The sequence below is a fragment of the Pelophylax lessonae genome, assembly GCF_965119305.1.
Source record: "Pelophylax lessonae genome assembly, chromosome: 6".
NCBI lineage: Eukaryota > Metazoa > Chordata > Amphibia > Anura > Ranidae > Pelophylax > Pelophylax lessonae.
Genome location: NC_138773.1, coordinates 203,894,687 through 203,912,499, shown reverse-complemented (window position 1 = coordinate 203,912,499; position 17,813 = coordinate 203,894,687). Strand labels below are relative to the sequence as shown.

Below are 17,813 nucleotides of genomic sequence, written 5' to 3'. Positions count from 1 at the left end.
GCGATCAAACTGGGGGTGTCGTTAAGATTACATTGACACCCCCAGCGTATCGCATATGGCAGTGTGAACTGCCGGGGGTGCGTGTGCGATGCGGGAAAAGGCTGCGAATTCGCAGCCTTCCCGCATGGCATATATGTGAACCGAGCCTTAATCCTTCCTGGCAATGCAAGGCAGTTCTTCTCTTGCTCCAGGAGGTTTCACAAGAAAGTGTGCAGTGATTATAAGCACGCGATGCAACAGCAATCTCGGACATCTGCCACACTGTGAGTATAATTACATTATAATTACACAGTCAATAAAGGCTTATCTCACTATCTCTATTTCTAGAACACAACCACACCCTTCATTCCCCTCCATGTACTTTGCTTGCTTACTTTGAAACTAAACTCTTATTTAACACATAATAAGCAGCGATAACACAATAACAGACCTAACTATTCCTAGATTATTATTAACTATTATAACTTTATTTGTTGTTATTGGATAATACACTCAGTCTAGAATTTGTGCATGAATAAAGTCTATATGTGTTGTCAATGTATTGCTTTAACCCCTTTGCACCTAAGGATAAAACAAATGTTAATGCCTAAGCACAATTTTGCCACTTGGACTTGCATTAGTAAATCTGTACATATCAACACAGCTTTGTGTATGCAGGTGGATTATACTTGTTTTTTTCCCAAACAAATTAGACTTTCATTTGGTGGTAAATGGTAATGGATATCTCCTGATTTTTTTTTATATTATTATTATTATTAAAGGAAAATTGGCCCAAAATAGTAAAAAAAAAAAAAAAAGCATTTATTTTTTAAAAATATAGCTGTATATTTCTTGCTACTACCATAACCTATCACCAAAGAACAACCCAAAATAAATTTTCCTGCTTCCCATGATCGCAGCAATACCATAGATAAGTATGTTAGCTGCTGTTTGTACCCATAGTACAGCCCAGAAACAATAGTGCGCAATTCAATTTTTTTTATCCTATCTAAAACAAACTGACACTGATACTTTTGAAAAATGCTTTTTTTATGAAAATAAAATCCTGCCCAAAATATACTGACCTAGCCTTTGACCTTGACCTTGACCCAAACACTAACCCTGGCACTGACCTGGCTTTTTTTTCTTTATTTTATTTTTTTCTATTATTATATTTAATTTTTTTTTTTTTTTTTACACAGTTATGTTTTTTTTTTCTCTGGAAGGTGAGAGAGAGATACACAGTCATTAGTATGGGACCTGGGGATCCTGGTGAGAAACGGTGAGAAACAGGAAAAAAGTCCAGTCTAGTGAGGCTGCATATATGCGTTCTGTCGGTGCCAAGGAGTTAAGAGTGAGATATAGAAAATGTCACCATAAGCTTACTGTTCAAATAAATGACTTGGATGAGATCAAAATAAAGAAAAAATATGACAATTAATATTGTAGATCTTGAATGCTGGAAATGTATTATTAAATGCTGTGACCATACACCCCTGAAAATGGGATGACACTAATTTATAGCTAAAGGTTTGTTTAAATGTCGGTCTTGTGCATAATGCCCCTGAATTAAGGGAGGTAATCCATTTATTTACTTGATGGATCCACTTTCAAACCACAACATTTTACTTCATGAGACATTCATTCAGTATATCAAACTCTTTTCTGTATTTTATGTCTTATTTGTATGCAGTGATTTATACTGTGTAAATTTGCATGGGACTGACTACATTGTATAGTTGCATAGCGAGAGTGGCGGAGAACACTTAAAAATGGAACTAAACTGGTTCTGAACACCACAAAGCAAAAACATTATTCCATAAATGTTTAATATTCAAATAAAACCCAACCATCCATGTCTCTGTGCCTTATTTTGTTGAGAAATCATTTTGAAAAACAACCCCACCCAACAGAATTTTTTACCTGCGGCCATCTTGAGTAAGGGCAGGTAATTACATAATCAAATCAATTTTCCTTTTTCTCAGGCATGAAGGCAGAAGGGTGTGCTTAGCTGAAAAAGCCCCTTCTCCAGATAAAGAAAAAAAATGCTCATGAAGACTCATGGGCTGTATACCATAAATTTGGCCTAGGCCAGAAACCAGGAAGCAAATAAAGAAATATATAAAAAAAAAGTATAATAAGTGTAGTAAAGTAAGAAAATATGATATACCTTCCTATCTATTTACTAATGCCAGCAGCATAAGGAATTGAGTTAGTTAAGGTTAATTTTATGAGTTTCACTTCAAGGGAGTGCACAGCCCCTCTTAATGTTTATGGGGTGACTGTGTGCCCCCCCTCCATGAGCAGTAAAGAAAATGCCAGTTTTTATCTTCCCATTTGCCACTGGTAAAAACTTATTATTTCTGAATTTCTGATTTTCTTACTCAATAATCAAAGATTTGTGCTTCAACCAAAAAAAAAAATGATACAGAGGATAGACATGTTCACTGGAATACCCAAAAAGTATAGGACATTAATGTTCAGTTGTTTTGTTTGGATCTCATTGGTAAAGGTAAATATTTACACCCATATATCCAATAATTACAATAATAATACAATATTAAATACAATCCCAATATCTCTATTCTATCGTTCCAGCAAACAACAACAACCCCCATGTACTTTGCTTGTTTACTTCGAGAATAATCTGTTATTTAGCACACAATTAACAATTAACAATGACAGTTTTAACCACTTTGAGTTATTAACCATTAAATCACATTATTATGTAGGTATTTTCTACAACATTAAAAAATCCCATGATATTTAATCTTTTGGTTCTGAAGCGACTACAATTATGGTTCTATGTTTCTAAGTATGGCCATCAACCCAATGATCAAAACAACCATGGTGGCTGTACGGTGTTCTGAATTGTGCTTGTAGTTAATTGCGGTATGAGAAGGAAAGGGGATTCTGTATGTGACAAGTCTCTCTGCACTCTAAACAGCAGTATCTAAATTGTTTAAAGGAATTTACTGATAAGTTATCTTTCTAGGGATCCCTGAACTGTCACATTGCCTAGGACCTTGCTTGGTTTTAAATAGGACCTAAAGTGATGAAGATCCAATTGTGCTAAAAGCTAATTTTTTTATAATCCCTAAGTCAAAATATAATTTTCCTACCAATCTTGCAATTGCATTGCAACAAAAATAATCCACCAAAACTCTTCATACCATTGCAAACCATCTGATGCCTTATTATTGTCACTACATAAAAAAGGCATTGCCAACACCTTTTCAGATGTGTATTTTCCCACTTACTGCACTGATATATTCAAAATGTTGAGCAAAGTCCTTTTTCCTTGCACTTCCAATTACATACTGAAACCGATAAAGATTCTTTCCTTACCACAATGCTTGTTTAGAAAAGGGGCAGATACATGCAGACTATTCATACATTCAACACATCTTTTTTAAAGTCACTAGTAGTGCCAAAGTACATTATAACACATGCCAAATTGTTTCAACTTACCCATTATATTGGACTTTTATAGCAAACACTTTGATTGCTATGGTGCAAAGAAAGATGGTGAAGAAAGAAATAATCTTCATCCTTTTTACACTGGTTTTCTGTGTTTCCTTTAAACTCTTGTATCTAAATGTATTCTGTTAAGGGAATCTAGCATGTCATAGTTATTCAGATAACACTATCTATGCCCAGCCCATGAATTGCATTCCTAAATAGTTCAGTAATGGACAGTGCGAAATGTTGTATTCAACACAGAAAACTTATAAGATTAGCTACAAATCAGGTAAAAATATTGTCAACAAGTATCTTCTATCAAAGGATACTTGGCATTATTGCTATATTATATTAGATAGTGCTTAGATTTTCTATATCACTCTGCTTCGTACCCATTTAAAAAGATATTAAAAGCACAATACCATGTACCTTTTGTAAAAAAGGGTACACAAAATGCTAATTAGGTCTAGCAAGGGTAGCTCATTATGCCATAATTGATTCTAAAAATGCCGGGCTAAAAATAAAATTAAAATATTCATGAATGCATATGAAGTGTGATGTTGAACATTAATATAAACAGCTTCTAAATGTGCAAAATTGATAGTGAAAAATGTGAAATTAAATTATATTAAAGGTGGGGTAAATAAATAAAATATAATAAAATTTTAATTAAAATCATCTGTGAATAGATATGAAATGTGATGATATAAGACAATAGATTAATTATATAAAGAAACTGTGACTAAAATTCATAGAATAAATGACAAGTGATATAAATTAAATCACAAATGTATTCCGTGAATAAATGATGAAAAAAGTCCCCAATCACCAGTGCAAAAAGTAAAATGACAATCCGTGGCTATTTGTTCACAAAACGGTTCTCCCCTCATAAAGTGTGACCTCGCTGTTAAGCTTGGTCAATGACAGCATGAAATATTTCCAGCAGGGAAATGGTGTGTGAACTTCTTCGTTGCTCTGGCTCCCAATCTGGCTTTAATGGGTTCACCAGCTCACATGTATGGGGGAAAAAAACATATACCCATGGTGCAAGTAATGTTGATAAAAGCATATGTTTATTAAAAATAAGTTTGAACACTTACATTTGCCAAGTGCCAAAGTGCACCAGACTATCCAAGCCAGAATAAAGTGGGTACACAGGTAATCTGACAGATAAGCTCAGTTGGATACTTGCTGTTCAGCTCAAAGAACAGCGTTCCTCTCACTGCCACACGATCTGCTCACCAACACAGCCTTGGCCCCTGCCCTACGTGTGACGACACAGGGACTGACATGTCTTCCTCAGGGGGATCTGATTGGTTGGTAAACCAGTCAGCATTTAAATAGAGGGCTATGTGCCTTCTATTAAGTCCTTGATGTCATACATTTTTTGATCTCTAGGATTAACAAAGGTAGTGAGTTTTTTTTTATATTTTTAGGTACCCCCACACAGCTATAACACCGTCCACACCCTAGGAATCTATTCATTGTCCAAGGAAAAAATTGAATGGGTTAAGGGGGTTCTATAATATTTTTAATTATTTTGTCCCTGATGTTCGGGGGCCTTTGCTTTGTACTGCACATTGTAGTCCAATACCACCAAACCTTCCCCGTGCATCCTGTTAGCGCACTCCTAGGATGTTAATTCATCATTGACCTAATCACAGTAATAAGATTTAAAACAGCCACCGGATATTCGGATACTGCACACATGTCCACAATAACATGGCGGTGCCCTGTAGTCTACTAGAAAATGGCGCCTGCATTATTCCATATAAAACACAGCCGATCAACCGACCAATCAGATCACCCTGAGGAAGACACGTAGTCCCTTGTGTCATCACGCGTAAGGGAGGGGCCAGGCGAGTGTGGGTGATCGGAGTACTCCACAGTGGCAGGTATGCTGGAACGGATTCCGCTGAAGAGGGTCTGCACTCGTCCATCCATCATATACATATATACCATCAGTATATTGCCTGCTGGGGTAGATTGGTGCGCTCAAGCACCAACTGCATGTGACTGAATCTATGTTTTTTAATAAAGCTGATTTTACCATATGTTATTTGCACCATGGTTTTATGTTTCTCCCCATATGTGAGAGAGCTGCTGGAGCTATATATCTAACACTGGGAGCTTGGATTAAAAGAGGAACAAAGGAAACCATCCGCCATTACCCTGTGAGGGTATACGAGCTCTTTTAGACCAAGCTTAATTGATAGGTCACATTTAATGGGGTGAGAACCCACCCATTAGAGGGATCACAAGAGTGGAGGTGACACATCTGACAAGCTGTTATATTGTTTCAACTATTTTCACAGCACTGGTGATTGGGATCATATATTACCTTCTCATCAATTTTTATAATCATTCACTATTTACTTTCATTGATCGCTATCACTTTTTATTTTTATTTTTATTGTTGTTTATGAGGATTTATCATGTGTGTTGTTATATATCTTATGAATGAATTTATCACTGAATATTTTAATTAGTATAGCACTTACTGCGCAGCACTTTTAATGATTACCACTGGATATTATGTGGTTTCACTTACCATTTGGGGCTCTTCATTAATTTCACCTTACCGGAAACACAGTTTGAAACAGAGGACACCTTGTTTAATTGGTATCATCTAACATACAAGTTGATATCTTTCACTTAAAAGAAAGGGAGCAGAGGAAGGGCATACCCAGCAAAAAATTGCATCCCACTGGTAAAGTGCTCTAAACTATCATCGGAAGACAAAAAAAAAAAAAAAAAAGAAAAAAAAAACAATGTATACTTGAGTTTAGTGTGCAGATAAGAATTTATTAGTAAAGCTTAAATCTGTTGGGTTGGTGTCTCTTAAGAAGGGAAAACATTTTTCCTTTCTTCTTCGTAAAGCAAATATAAACCCAATCAATCAAATTGAAAAATTGAAGGATCAGGGATGAAAATGGTTGACTGAGCAATGGCTGAATCCAGTCAGATGCAGCCACTTTTTCTATAGTCTGATAGCTACAGCCAGAGAATCATCTATCAGTGCTGTATAATCAGGGGCAGACTGGCAACTATCGGCCCAGGGGGCAAGTACAAACAGGAGGCCCATGGGGCAGCAACTTGACCCCCCTCCCACTCTCCTTCCCATCCTCCTCCTGACTCCCATTCCATAATATCACTTATGAAGATATTGAACAAAATTGGTCCCAGTACAGATCCCTGAGGTACCCCACTGGTAACATGACCTTGTTCTGAATGGAGAACATTCAGAACAAGGTCATGTTACCAGTGGGGTACCTTAGGGATCTGTACTGGGACCAATTTTGTTTAATATCTTCATAAGTGATATTGCAAAAGGCCTCGATGGTAAGGTTTGTCTTTTTGCTGATGACACAAAGATATGTAACAGGGTTGATGTTCCTGGAGGGAAACGCCAAATGGAAAAGGATTTAGGAAAACTAGAAGAATGGTCAGAACTCTGGCAACTGAAATTTAATGTGGATAAGTGCAAGATAATGCACCTGGGACGTAAAAACCCAAGGGCAGAATATAGAATATTTGACACAGTCCTGACCTCAGTATCTGAGGAAAGGGATTTAGGAGTAATTATTTCAGAAGACTTAAAGGTGGGAAGACAATGTAATAGAGCAGCACGAAATGCCAGCAGAATGCTTGGATGTATAGGCAGAGGTATAAGCAGTAGAAAGAGAGAAGTGCTTATGCCGCTGTACAGAACACTGGTGAGACCTCACTTGGAGTATTGTGCGCAGTACTGGAGGCCATATCTCCAGAAGGATATAGATACTCTAGAGAGAGTTCAGAGAAGAGCTACTAAACTAGTACATGGATTGCAGGAAAAAACTTACCAGGAAAGGTTAAAGGACCTTAACATGTATAGCTTGGAAGAAAGAAGAGACAGAGGGGATATGATAGAAACTTTTAAATACATAAAGGGAATCAACTCGGTAAAGGAGGAGAGCATATTTAAAAGAAGAAAAACTACCACAAGAGGACACAGTTTTAAATTAGAGGGGCAAAGGTTTAAAAGTAATATGAGGAAGTATTACTTTACTGAGAGAGTAGTGGATGCATGGAATAACCTTCCTGCAGAAGTGGTAGCTGCAAATACAGTGAAGGAGTTTAAGCATGCATGGGATAGGCATAAGGCTATCCTTCATATAAGATAGGGCCAGGGACTATTCATAGGATTCAGATATATTGGGCAGACTAGATGGGCCAAATGGTTCTTATCTGCCGACACATTCTATGTTTCTATGTTTCTATGTTTCTATGTTTCTAAGCTGAAGCTCTGCTCCAAATACTCTCTACTTACCAGCTGAATCTGGGTTCCCGACCTGGCCAGCAGGGGGCGCTTGGGGGGAGCTGGGACAGCTCAGTCGGGATTGGCCGGGGTAGAAGAGTCTCCAGTGGGGCATGGAACCGGCCTCTGCTCAGACACAGATTACACCATCCATGCTTGGGGGGTTTGGGGGATATTGGGGGAGAGGCCTGCGCTCTGTCCTTGTCTCCATCCCACACTCAGTAGGTCAGTGGCAGGGACTTTTTACTTCTCTTCACCAGGAATCCTTTAGGCATGTCTGTGGCTGAAGCAGTGCAGCCTTTTCCTGGGGCATCAGAGCGGCCCAGGGGGCAATTGCCTCCCTGCCCCATGGCCCAGTCCTCCCCTGTGTATAATGTGGATGGAGGAAAATATTCAACCTGCAAGCTAAATAAAAAGAATCCTTGAGTGTATGGCCAACCTTATTCAGCCCCACCGGCAGAACACAATATCGCTAAGGGAGGAATTCACCCATCAACACTGACTGTGTTGATGAGGGAATCCAGCAATTGTCTTTTCTTCCACCCGTGGTGGAAGGAAAGAAAATTGCCTAATGTATGGTCTGAATAATTTCAGTGTTAAATGAATCTAATAGTAAGCTTGATCAAGTTCAATTGGAATCTCCAAAAGGAAATACACTTTAAACCCTAAGCACCATCTGCATTTCCTGAGCAGGTATTCTTCAGCAAAGGAAATTCTTGATTTTTGATTCATGGTAATCAGTGGAGGAGTCAATGAGGAAGGAAAAAAGTTTCAGGAGCCGCACATCACACAAAACCCTCATGTAAAGAGTGGAAGAAGCCTCAGCCTAGACTCTGTCCAGGTCACACCCCTGACATGTTTCGTCCTGCCCATGGGGCTAAGTCATGGCAATCAGTGGAGGAGCACATTTCAATTGTTTTATTCATCTTAATAAATATAATATATAATACATATAATTCTTAAATGAACTCTGAAAATATATAATTTGCCTGATGTCGAATGCAAGCAAATTGCGTTTTATTTTGTATTTCCTATGTAGCTATTGCTTAGAAACATAAATAACTTTGCTAGAAAATGTGTAGTTGTTTATCTGGTTTGTTTAACCACTTCAGCTCCGGAAAAGGTTTTACCCCCTTAATGACCATGCCATTTTTTGAGATTCGGCACTGCGTTACTTTAACGAAAAATTGCGCGGCCGTGCAAGGCTGTACCCAAATACAAATGATGTCCTTTTTTTCCCCATAAATAGAACTTTCTTTTGGTGGTATTTGATCACCTCTGCAGTTTTTAGATTTTGCGCTATAAACAAAAAAGAGTGACAATTTTGAAGAAAAAAAACACAATATTTTTACTTTCTGCCATAAAACATTCCCAAAAAATGTTTTAAAAAATCAAATTTTTTTTATTAGTTTAGGCCAATTTGTATTATGCTACATATTTTTGGTAAAACAAAAAGCGTATTTTAATTGGTTTGCGCAAAAGTTATAGCGTTTACAAACTATGGGATAGATTTTTTGGACTTTTTATTTATTTTATTTTTTTATTAGTAATGGCGGCGATCTGCGATTTTTTGCACGACTGCGACATCAGACAGATCGAACCCCTAACTGATATTTTTGACACTTTTTTGGGACCAGTGACATTAATATAGTAATCAGTGCTAAATAATATGCACTGTTACTGTATAAATGACACTGACAGGGAAGGGGTTAACACGGGGGGTGATCAAAGGGGTTAATGTATGCCTAAATATGCTTACTGACTGTGGAGGAAGGGGCTTTTGACAGACACAGAGAGATTGGGGTTTCAGCTTTGCTGAAACTCCTGATCTCTCTCTGCCTGTGTGACAGAAGACTCGCCTGCTTTGTTTACATAAGCAGGCGGGTCTTCTGACAGTTTCTCTGATGGTAGTGGGAGGCCGGCGGTGATTGCAGCCGCTCCTCCAGCGGCCTGCCTCCCGCTGTGTCTAAACACAGTGGGAGTGCGGCTCCGGCGGCGCACGCACTGACGAGATAGCGTGCATGAAATCACGTAGATATACGTGATTTTGCGCAGCCGAGCCGCCCTGCCACAGTATATCTGCAGTGGGCGGTCGGCAACTGGTTAAAGTGTATTCATTTGATATCACTAAAGTCTACTACAAATAATGTAGGGACTGTTGGAAAGCAAGTACACTGTTGTTCTGTCTGTCATCGTCAGCAAGGAATTAGATATTTTTTTACCTCAACATCAACTCTTGGCCCACCCTAATGTAGATACCAGGCTGGGGAATATGAAGTCAATTGCGCCTAGCAGACAAATACTAACTTTAAATTATACAAAATGTCATCAAAATACAGTACAGTAAAACAACAACATGAAAACATTTTTTGTAACTGGACAGCAAATGTTATTAGAAGGGGACAGCTAATCCTGTACAGTACAGGTTTTATCTAGGTGGTTAAGAAGCAGGAGAGGGTCCCATCTTAGTTGTGCCCCTGCATGAAAGTGTCCAGTGCCTCTTCTGCCTCTGTCTCAGCCCACCCCTGAGTATGGCCATCTTTTGCCTATGAGCTAAAGGCCTCTCACCTAATTTATCAGTCTGATTGATGTAGCTTCTTCATTAAGTTTTTCCATTTCTGAGTCTCACTCTGAAAAAGTAAATTTAACAGACAAAACAATAAAGCCGTGTTTCAATACACTGTTGACTACCATGGACTTTAGATATAATATAATTGGCCTGCTTCTGCCAACTCTATCGATTTTCCTTGTCATCAAAATAGAAAGGTCAATATAACATAATTACCTTTCTGCTGATAATACTAAGATAGAACAGAAAGAGGACATAGTATAAATGGGATGTGTAATGGTGGACATACACTATAATTGGCTGTGACGTTTTTGAGCCGAAAAAATGAAGGTCAAGTTTGGAGATTTTCTGCTGAATGAACGATAAATTAAAAGGTTGATCTGTTTCTTGTCCAAACTGTTTGCATGAGGTATATGTGAAAAAACGAACAAACAACAGATTCATTTATGTCCATTGAACGATTTGTTGGTTATTACATGTAGGCACTATCGTTTTCTCCCACAGCCGAGTGTTTGTTTTTCAAAAATGAGTTTGAAAGATTTTTCGTATAGTGTATGGCCAGCAATAGGTTGTAAGACATTTATGTGCACTGATGGATGAGGGCAAGATGCAGTTGAAGATGATGTTGCCTCAAAATGAATCCTTTGCTTAACTTGCAGCACTTTTAGGCATGTACACCAGACTTAGCATTTATAGAAGTTCAGGCACTCCCTGTGACTTTAAGACAATGAAAATATGATTTTATTGTCATGCCCCCCCACGCCCCCTCCATTCTGTGGGAAATCATTGTAAAGGTCTCTATCAGCTTAGTTGCAGTGAATCCATTAATTTATTTTACCTTCTCAGACTGTATTCAATGAGTTATGTGCTCTTTTTCAGCTCATTGAAAAAAAAACTATATTTTATAAAATATTTTTTATGAATTTATCAATGGCCTGGAATGTAAACACAGGCCCTTCAATATATTGTGGCTCATCAATATGTTGTCATTTTACAATGGGTACGATGAATGAGTTTCTTGATAAATGGTAAAACACATTAATTTAAGTACAAACAAAGCTATTTTATACACTTTTCCTTTTTTTCGTGTATTTCCAAATAGACAATTTGAATAGGCAACTCTAAGGGTCCTTTCACACGAACGATCCAATCAGATCCGTCTGTCAGTTTTTTAGAGGGATCTGATCGTCCGTGCATCCCTATTGGGCATGCGGATGTCAGAGGTGATATGTCCACTGACACCTGCTGCCATCCGCATCCGATCCTGTACGTGAAATCTGGACGGATGGAAACCCTATTTTCCATCCGTCCACGGGATCGGATGAGAGCGGACAGGCGGTCTGGAGAGGTTACAGCTCCCTGTAACCTGGATAGGTGGAGCAGTGGGGGAGGCTGCAGCCTCTAAAAGCCTGCGAGAGGTAGAGAAGAATAAGGCATTCAGAGGCTGCAGGAAGAAATGGAGAGAAGGGTCCTTCTATATGCAGCCACCCCTACAGCTTCTCCTATCCTGCTTCTTTCTGCTGCCCCCCCCTGTGCTCTCTGCCCCCACCATGCTCTTTGCCCCCTGTGCTCTGCACCCTCTGGTGCTCTTTGTCCCCCATGCTCTCCGGCCCCCCCATGCTCTCTGCCCCCCCCCCTGTGCTCTCCACCTCCCCCCATTCTCTCCACCCCCAATGCTCTCTGACATCCCCCAGTGCTCTCTGACATCCCCAGTGCTCTCCAGCCCTCTGTACTCTCTGCCTCCCCCGTGTTCTCTGCCTCCCCACAGAGCTCTCCGCCTCCCCCCACTGCTCTCTAACTCCTCCCTTTTCGTCTCTGCCTCCCCTGTGCTCTCCACCTTCCCCTGTGCTTTCCATCTCCCCCTGTGCTTTCAATCCCCCCATGTGCTTTACACCTCCCCTCAGTGATTTTCACCTCCCTCCAGTGCTCCCCAGCCCCCGCGCTCCCCCTATGCCTCCCCAAAGTGTTTTCCCCCTCCCCCTGTGCTCTCCACCTCCCACCCAGTGCTCTCTGCCTCCCCCAGTGCTCTCCAGTGCCCCAGTGAAGTTGTAAGTTTTTGTCACAACTTTTTTGAAAAATAAGAAACAAAAAAAAAATGATTTTTTTGACATTTTTACATACTGTCACCAGTGCAGTGCAGCGTCATCATAAAACTGGTGTGGCAGTGATCAGGGAAACTGAGTAGTGACAATATGTAAAAAGAAAGAAAAAAAAAAATTTTTTCACATGATACAGACGGGCTGTGATTGGCCCTGTCTGTATCATGTTATGACTGTGACCAATCACAAAACTCATAACAATAATACACAATTAAAGGCATGAATCAAAACCTTTCATTGTGTACAACTGTCAAGTGATCTGCTGGGATTGGCAAAAGTGATCACATGGAACCGGCAGTGGGCTAGTACAGTGATCTGTCATCAATCATGTGCGGTGGACACGGTGCATGTCAGATTGCATCAGAGCGTGGCAGGGTGGCAAAGGGTTAACTAACTTGCATTTTGTGTTATATTGCCAATTTATGTAACTATTTCAACTGTATTTAGCTGATAAAATGCACCAGAATTATTGAGAATATTATGTATATCTACTATTCCAGAGTTCTGCATATCAGAAAACAAAAACCTTAATTCTGGAATTCAGTGGCAGCTCCACCTGCTGGTGAATATTAAGTTGCATGATGTCTGATCATTTATAAATGTACTCCATGAGAGTCAGTATTAGGGTATAGTTGGTCTTCAGCACACAAACTAATATAAAGAGCAATACAAATTATGTGTAGGGTAAAGGTTTAATTTATGTCACATATAGGAGGTTCATATCATCAAAATGTGGGATCTTAGAAATCTCATCTAAATTTAAAGTTACCCTTCCTCTAAAAAGTATAAGGCTGCCATTGCTGGCCCTTCATATAAAAATACTAGTTGCCTAACTGTGTCACATATTTGGAACAAGCATGCTATACTTGAGTGTCTCATCTCCATGCTTGCTAAAAGTCAGACACTCAAAAAGCATTGCAAAACATCAGAATAACAACTGGGGAACTGGGGAGTCTTAAAGAAGGGGTCAGAAATGTCAGTCGATGAGAAGGCCTGGCTTGCAGTCTCTGTTCTAATTCATTCCAAATGTGTTCTATTGGGTTGAGGTCAGGACTCTGTGCAGGCCAGTCAAGTTCCTCCACCCCAACTTCACTCATCCATGTCTTTATGGACCTTGTTTGTGCACTGGTGTGCAGTCATGTTGGAACAGGAAGGGGCCATTCCCAAACTGTTCCCACAAAGTTGGGAGCATGAAATTGTCCAGAATGTCTTGGTATGCTGACGCCTTAGGAGTTCCCTTTACTAGAACTAAGGAGCCAAGGCCAAACCCTGAAAAACAACCCCACACCATAATACCCCCACCACCAAATGATTTAAACAGTGCACAAAGCAAGGTCCATAAAGACGTGGATGAGCGAGTTTGGGGTGGATGAACTTGACTAGCCTGCACAGAGCCCTGACCTCAACCTGATAGAACACCTTTGGGATGAATTTGATCGGAGACTGCAAGCCAAGCCTTCTTGTCCAATATCAGTGCCTGACCTCACAAATGCGCTTCTGGAAAAATGGTCAAACATTCCCATAGACACTCCTAATTCTTGTGGATAACCTTCCCAGAAGAGTTGAAGCTGTTATATCTGTAAAGGATGGCCAACTCAATACTGAACCCTACGGACTAAGACTGGGATGCCATTATGTTCATGTGCGTGTAAAGGCAGGTGTCCCAATACTTTTGGTAATACACTGTATGTGTTTTGTTGGTGGAAACTGGTTTGGGAAGTTTAATGGGCAGCATTCACATGTTACTTAAAAGTTATCATCTATTCTTTATAGATGAAAAAAAATGTTAAAAAATTAAAATATGTTAAATTTTTTTTCCAAAATTAAATCAAAAAATTACTTTTATATACTGTCACCAGTCATTATCCCTGATCACCAACCACCACAGCAGTCATTATGATTATGCTGTATTGCACTGGGGACACTGTAAAAAAAGTCTTCATTTTCCAAAAGAATTGTGGCAAAAACTTGCAACTTTAAAAAACTCGCTATGCCTCTTACTACATGCCTCAGACTGTCTACTTTCCAAAAAGGAGTAATTTATGGGGAGTTTGTACTGTCCTTGCATTTTAAGGGTCTCATCAAGTTATAAGCTGTCTGTATGTCAAGATTGATCAATTTTCAAATATACAGTATATGCCATAGTTTGTAGACGCTATACCTTTTACACAAACCAATTAATACTAACGTATTGGGGTTTTTGGTTTTACAAAAGACATGCAGCAGAATACATTTTGGCCTAAATATATTAAGAAATTTGATTTTATTGGATATGTTTTATAACAAAAAGTAGAAAATATCTATTTTTTTCAAAGTTTTCAGTTTTTTTGTTTATATAGCAAAATAGCAAAAAATAGAAAACCCAGTGATAGTCAAATACTACCAAAAGAAAGCGCTATTTGTGTGAAAAAATGATATAAATTTCATTTGTGTACGGTATTGTATGACAACGCAATTGCCAGTTAAAGTAGCACAGTGTTGAATAGCAAAAAATGGCCTGGTCATGAAGGAGGTAAAACCTTGTGGAAGTCAAATCGTTAAAATGTATTTAAAACAAGACCAAAAAATTCATTCTAGCTTACCAGTTTTTAGACTTGGTGGCTACATTTTTTTCCTTTTTCAAACTTTTAAACATTTTATTTTCCCCCAATAATAAAAGTATTTTTTGAAATTTTTGAATAGATAAGTAAAAAATAATAAAGGAGGCACTGTTTAAATGCTAAATCGCGATAGATACTTTACCACTAACAACCTGTAATCATATAAATAAGTGCATAGAAATTAGGAATGTGTAAAGGTGGATGCACATAAGGGAATTATATCAATAAATAAGTGCAACGAATATAGATATGAATATTATGCAATTAAAAATACAAATACAAAAAAATAATTTTCGCAAAATTGATAACATTTTGTTATTAAAGTGCTTTGTGCATGCTTGGTGAATCAAAGCAGTCCAACTGGAATAACGTGGTCAATTAAGGTGCATATAGTCCAATATCCATAAGATGGGAATGGATCACTGCAAAAACACCCACACTGTGCCTGTAGAGAGATTGTCAAACACTTTTCAATTTTATTGGTATATTTAACAGACCAAAAAAATTCAACGTTGCAGCCTGTGCTGTAGATACGGTGTTTTTGGTCTGTTAGTCTAATACAGACACATGTAACTTTACACTGGACCTTTGTCTAATTTAGTATCCATGCATTTAAAGGGACCAGTGGACTGTTTAAATGCATGAATAACCTGCAGAAAGCAAACTGGGCTGTCAGCTCAACTATTGTGTCTCTGAATGGGGGAAGCATCTGGAATTACAGCAAAACACTCACTCATTGAAATCAGAGTTACTATGTATTCATTTTTTTGGCAATTTATAAAACATTTTTAGAGGTGAATACTATTTCCGTGTGTGTACGTGCATACACAAAAAGAGAGAGAGAAAGAAAAAAAATAAAAGAGAAAATATCTCTATGGGTAGTAACGACAAACAAAACTGATCTCTTAACTATAGCATGTTTGGTTTGCTGCTTTTTATGGTTTATAGAATATATTAGCCTATATATTAATGTGAAAATAATCAGGTAAACAGCATAGCTATTTTGTCATCTTGCCAGATGGTTCTCTCTCAGTTCAGGTACAGTATAACATAATAAAGGTTGTGCTGATCTAGCTAGTTCTGTAAACCCTAAATGAAAAGCATCCAATAAAATGTACAGTTGTACAGTAGTATACAAAAAAGGTTTCTGTAAAATGCATTTTAATTGTGATTGGGTGGGAGAATACATGTGTTTAGGCTATGCAAATATACTCAAAGGCCTGTTACATATAAAAGGGTTAGAATTACTCTATGAAAACACACACCATTTAGAAGAGCTGTCTCAGTATTAACCATGGGCAAGGTAATGTTATTCCTTTATTTTTATATACATTCTACATACTTTCATTTTTTGCTTCCTTACAACACACAAAGGTCTTATTTTTATCAAAATAGTGCATGTTCAGTTTTCAGGGATTTTTTTAAAAAAAAAAATTGATATTGTTTATTGGCCATTTTTAAGCAATTTATAAAGGAGCAGCAAATAGGTCTTCATATACTGGAAGTTATGAATAGTATTAGAAAAGTTGCGAATAAGTAGTGACTAATGCCCCGTACACACACGTGCAGATTGTCGGCCGAAAAGATTCAGCCGACGACCGATCGGCCGATTGTAGTCTTGTTAGTATGATGCTTCCGACAGCCAACAGCGCACTTTCGGCCGAACAGAATCTGTCGTGCAAGCATTAAAATTTTTGTAGGCAGACACCAGAACGGCCGATTGTTCGCCAGTCAGTACAGAATTTGGCCGACAGACAGCAGATTTGCAAGACTGGGCATGCTCAGAAAAGAAAAAACACAGGGAAAGTTAACCATCACATGACATCACTTCTGCAGTCGGCGGACAAAATTCGTGTGCAGTCTTTTGTACTTTTCAGCGGACACGACAGCCCGGGGACAAAAGACAGCCGATCGGTCGGCCGACGATCGGTACGTGTGTACGAGGCACTAGCAGCAACAAAGTGGCGAATAATTAAAGGATAAACATTTGACTACACAGTATCTATAGAGTTAAACGTTCATGGACTTTCCAGTCTAAAAAGAATTTCAAGAGTATATCTTAGTGAAGTCTCAATCTGTCAAATGATAGATTATTACATATGATCATATATAGAAGTGACATGGCATTACCACTTTCCAATTACTATAAAAGCAGAGCTCCAGTATTTTTCCTAGTACTAGATAGAATGGAGGATTGGAAGAACCACTGTCAATTTTTTATTGCTGTTACATTTTTATTACGTTTAATACTTTTTTTTGCCCTGGTGACCGCTTTTATCTGGAGGAAAGGGAAAACCAAGATTTTACAGATATCATCAGATCAGTGGTAGAGGAAATGCTTGTGTTAGTGACAAAGGATAAAATATAAGCTTTCCACACTTTATATACTTATTATTATTATTATTATACAGGATTTATATAGCACCAACAGTTTGCGCAGCGCTTTACAATGTGAGGGAAGACAATACAGTTACAATACAGTTCAAAACAGGAGGAACTAGAGGGCCCTGCTCGTTAGAGCTTACAATCTAGAAGGGAGGGTCAAGTGAAACAAAAGGCAATAACCATGGGGGATGGGTTGACAGAGAAAATGGAGGTATATTTGTTAGGGGTTGGTAGGATAGGCTTCTCTGAAAAGGAGGGTTTTCAGAGATCGCCTAAAAGCTAATAGAGTGGGAGATAATCGGACAGATAAGGGTAAGGAGTTCCATAGGATTGGAGAGGCTCTGGAAAAGTCCTGGAGGCGAGCATGGGAGGAGGTGACGAGGGGGCTAGAGAGCAGGAGGTTTTGAGAGGAACGAAGAGAG

General features: G+C 38.7%; 2 protein-coding genes across 2 annotated transcripts in view; both read right to left on the bottom strand.

The window, feature by feature from the left end:
• Positions 1-3,530, bottom strand: part of LOC309558935 (carboxypeptidase O-like) — a gene marked incomplete at both ends in the record, with an annotated part of 55,843 nt that extends 52,313 nt beyond the window's left edge. Inside the window, one exon of the mRNA XM_082262032.1 lies at positions 3,451-3,530. Coding sequence (XP_082118158.1) covers positions 3,451-3,530 — 80 coding nt within the window. The remainder of the gene's footprint in view (positions 1-3,450) is intronic.
• Positions 1-17,813, bottom strand: part of LOC309558932 (uncharacterized protein) — a 754,545-nt gene that overhangs the window by 407,503 nt on the left and 329,229 nt on the right. The window lies entirely within an intron of this gene.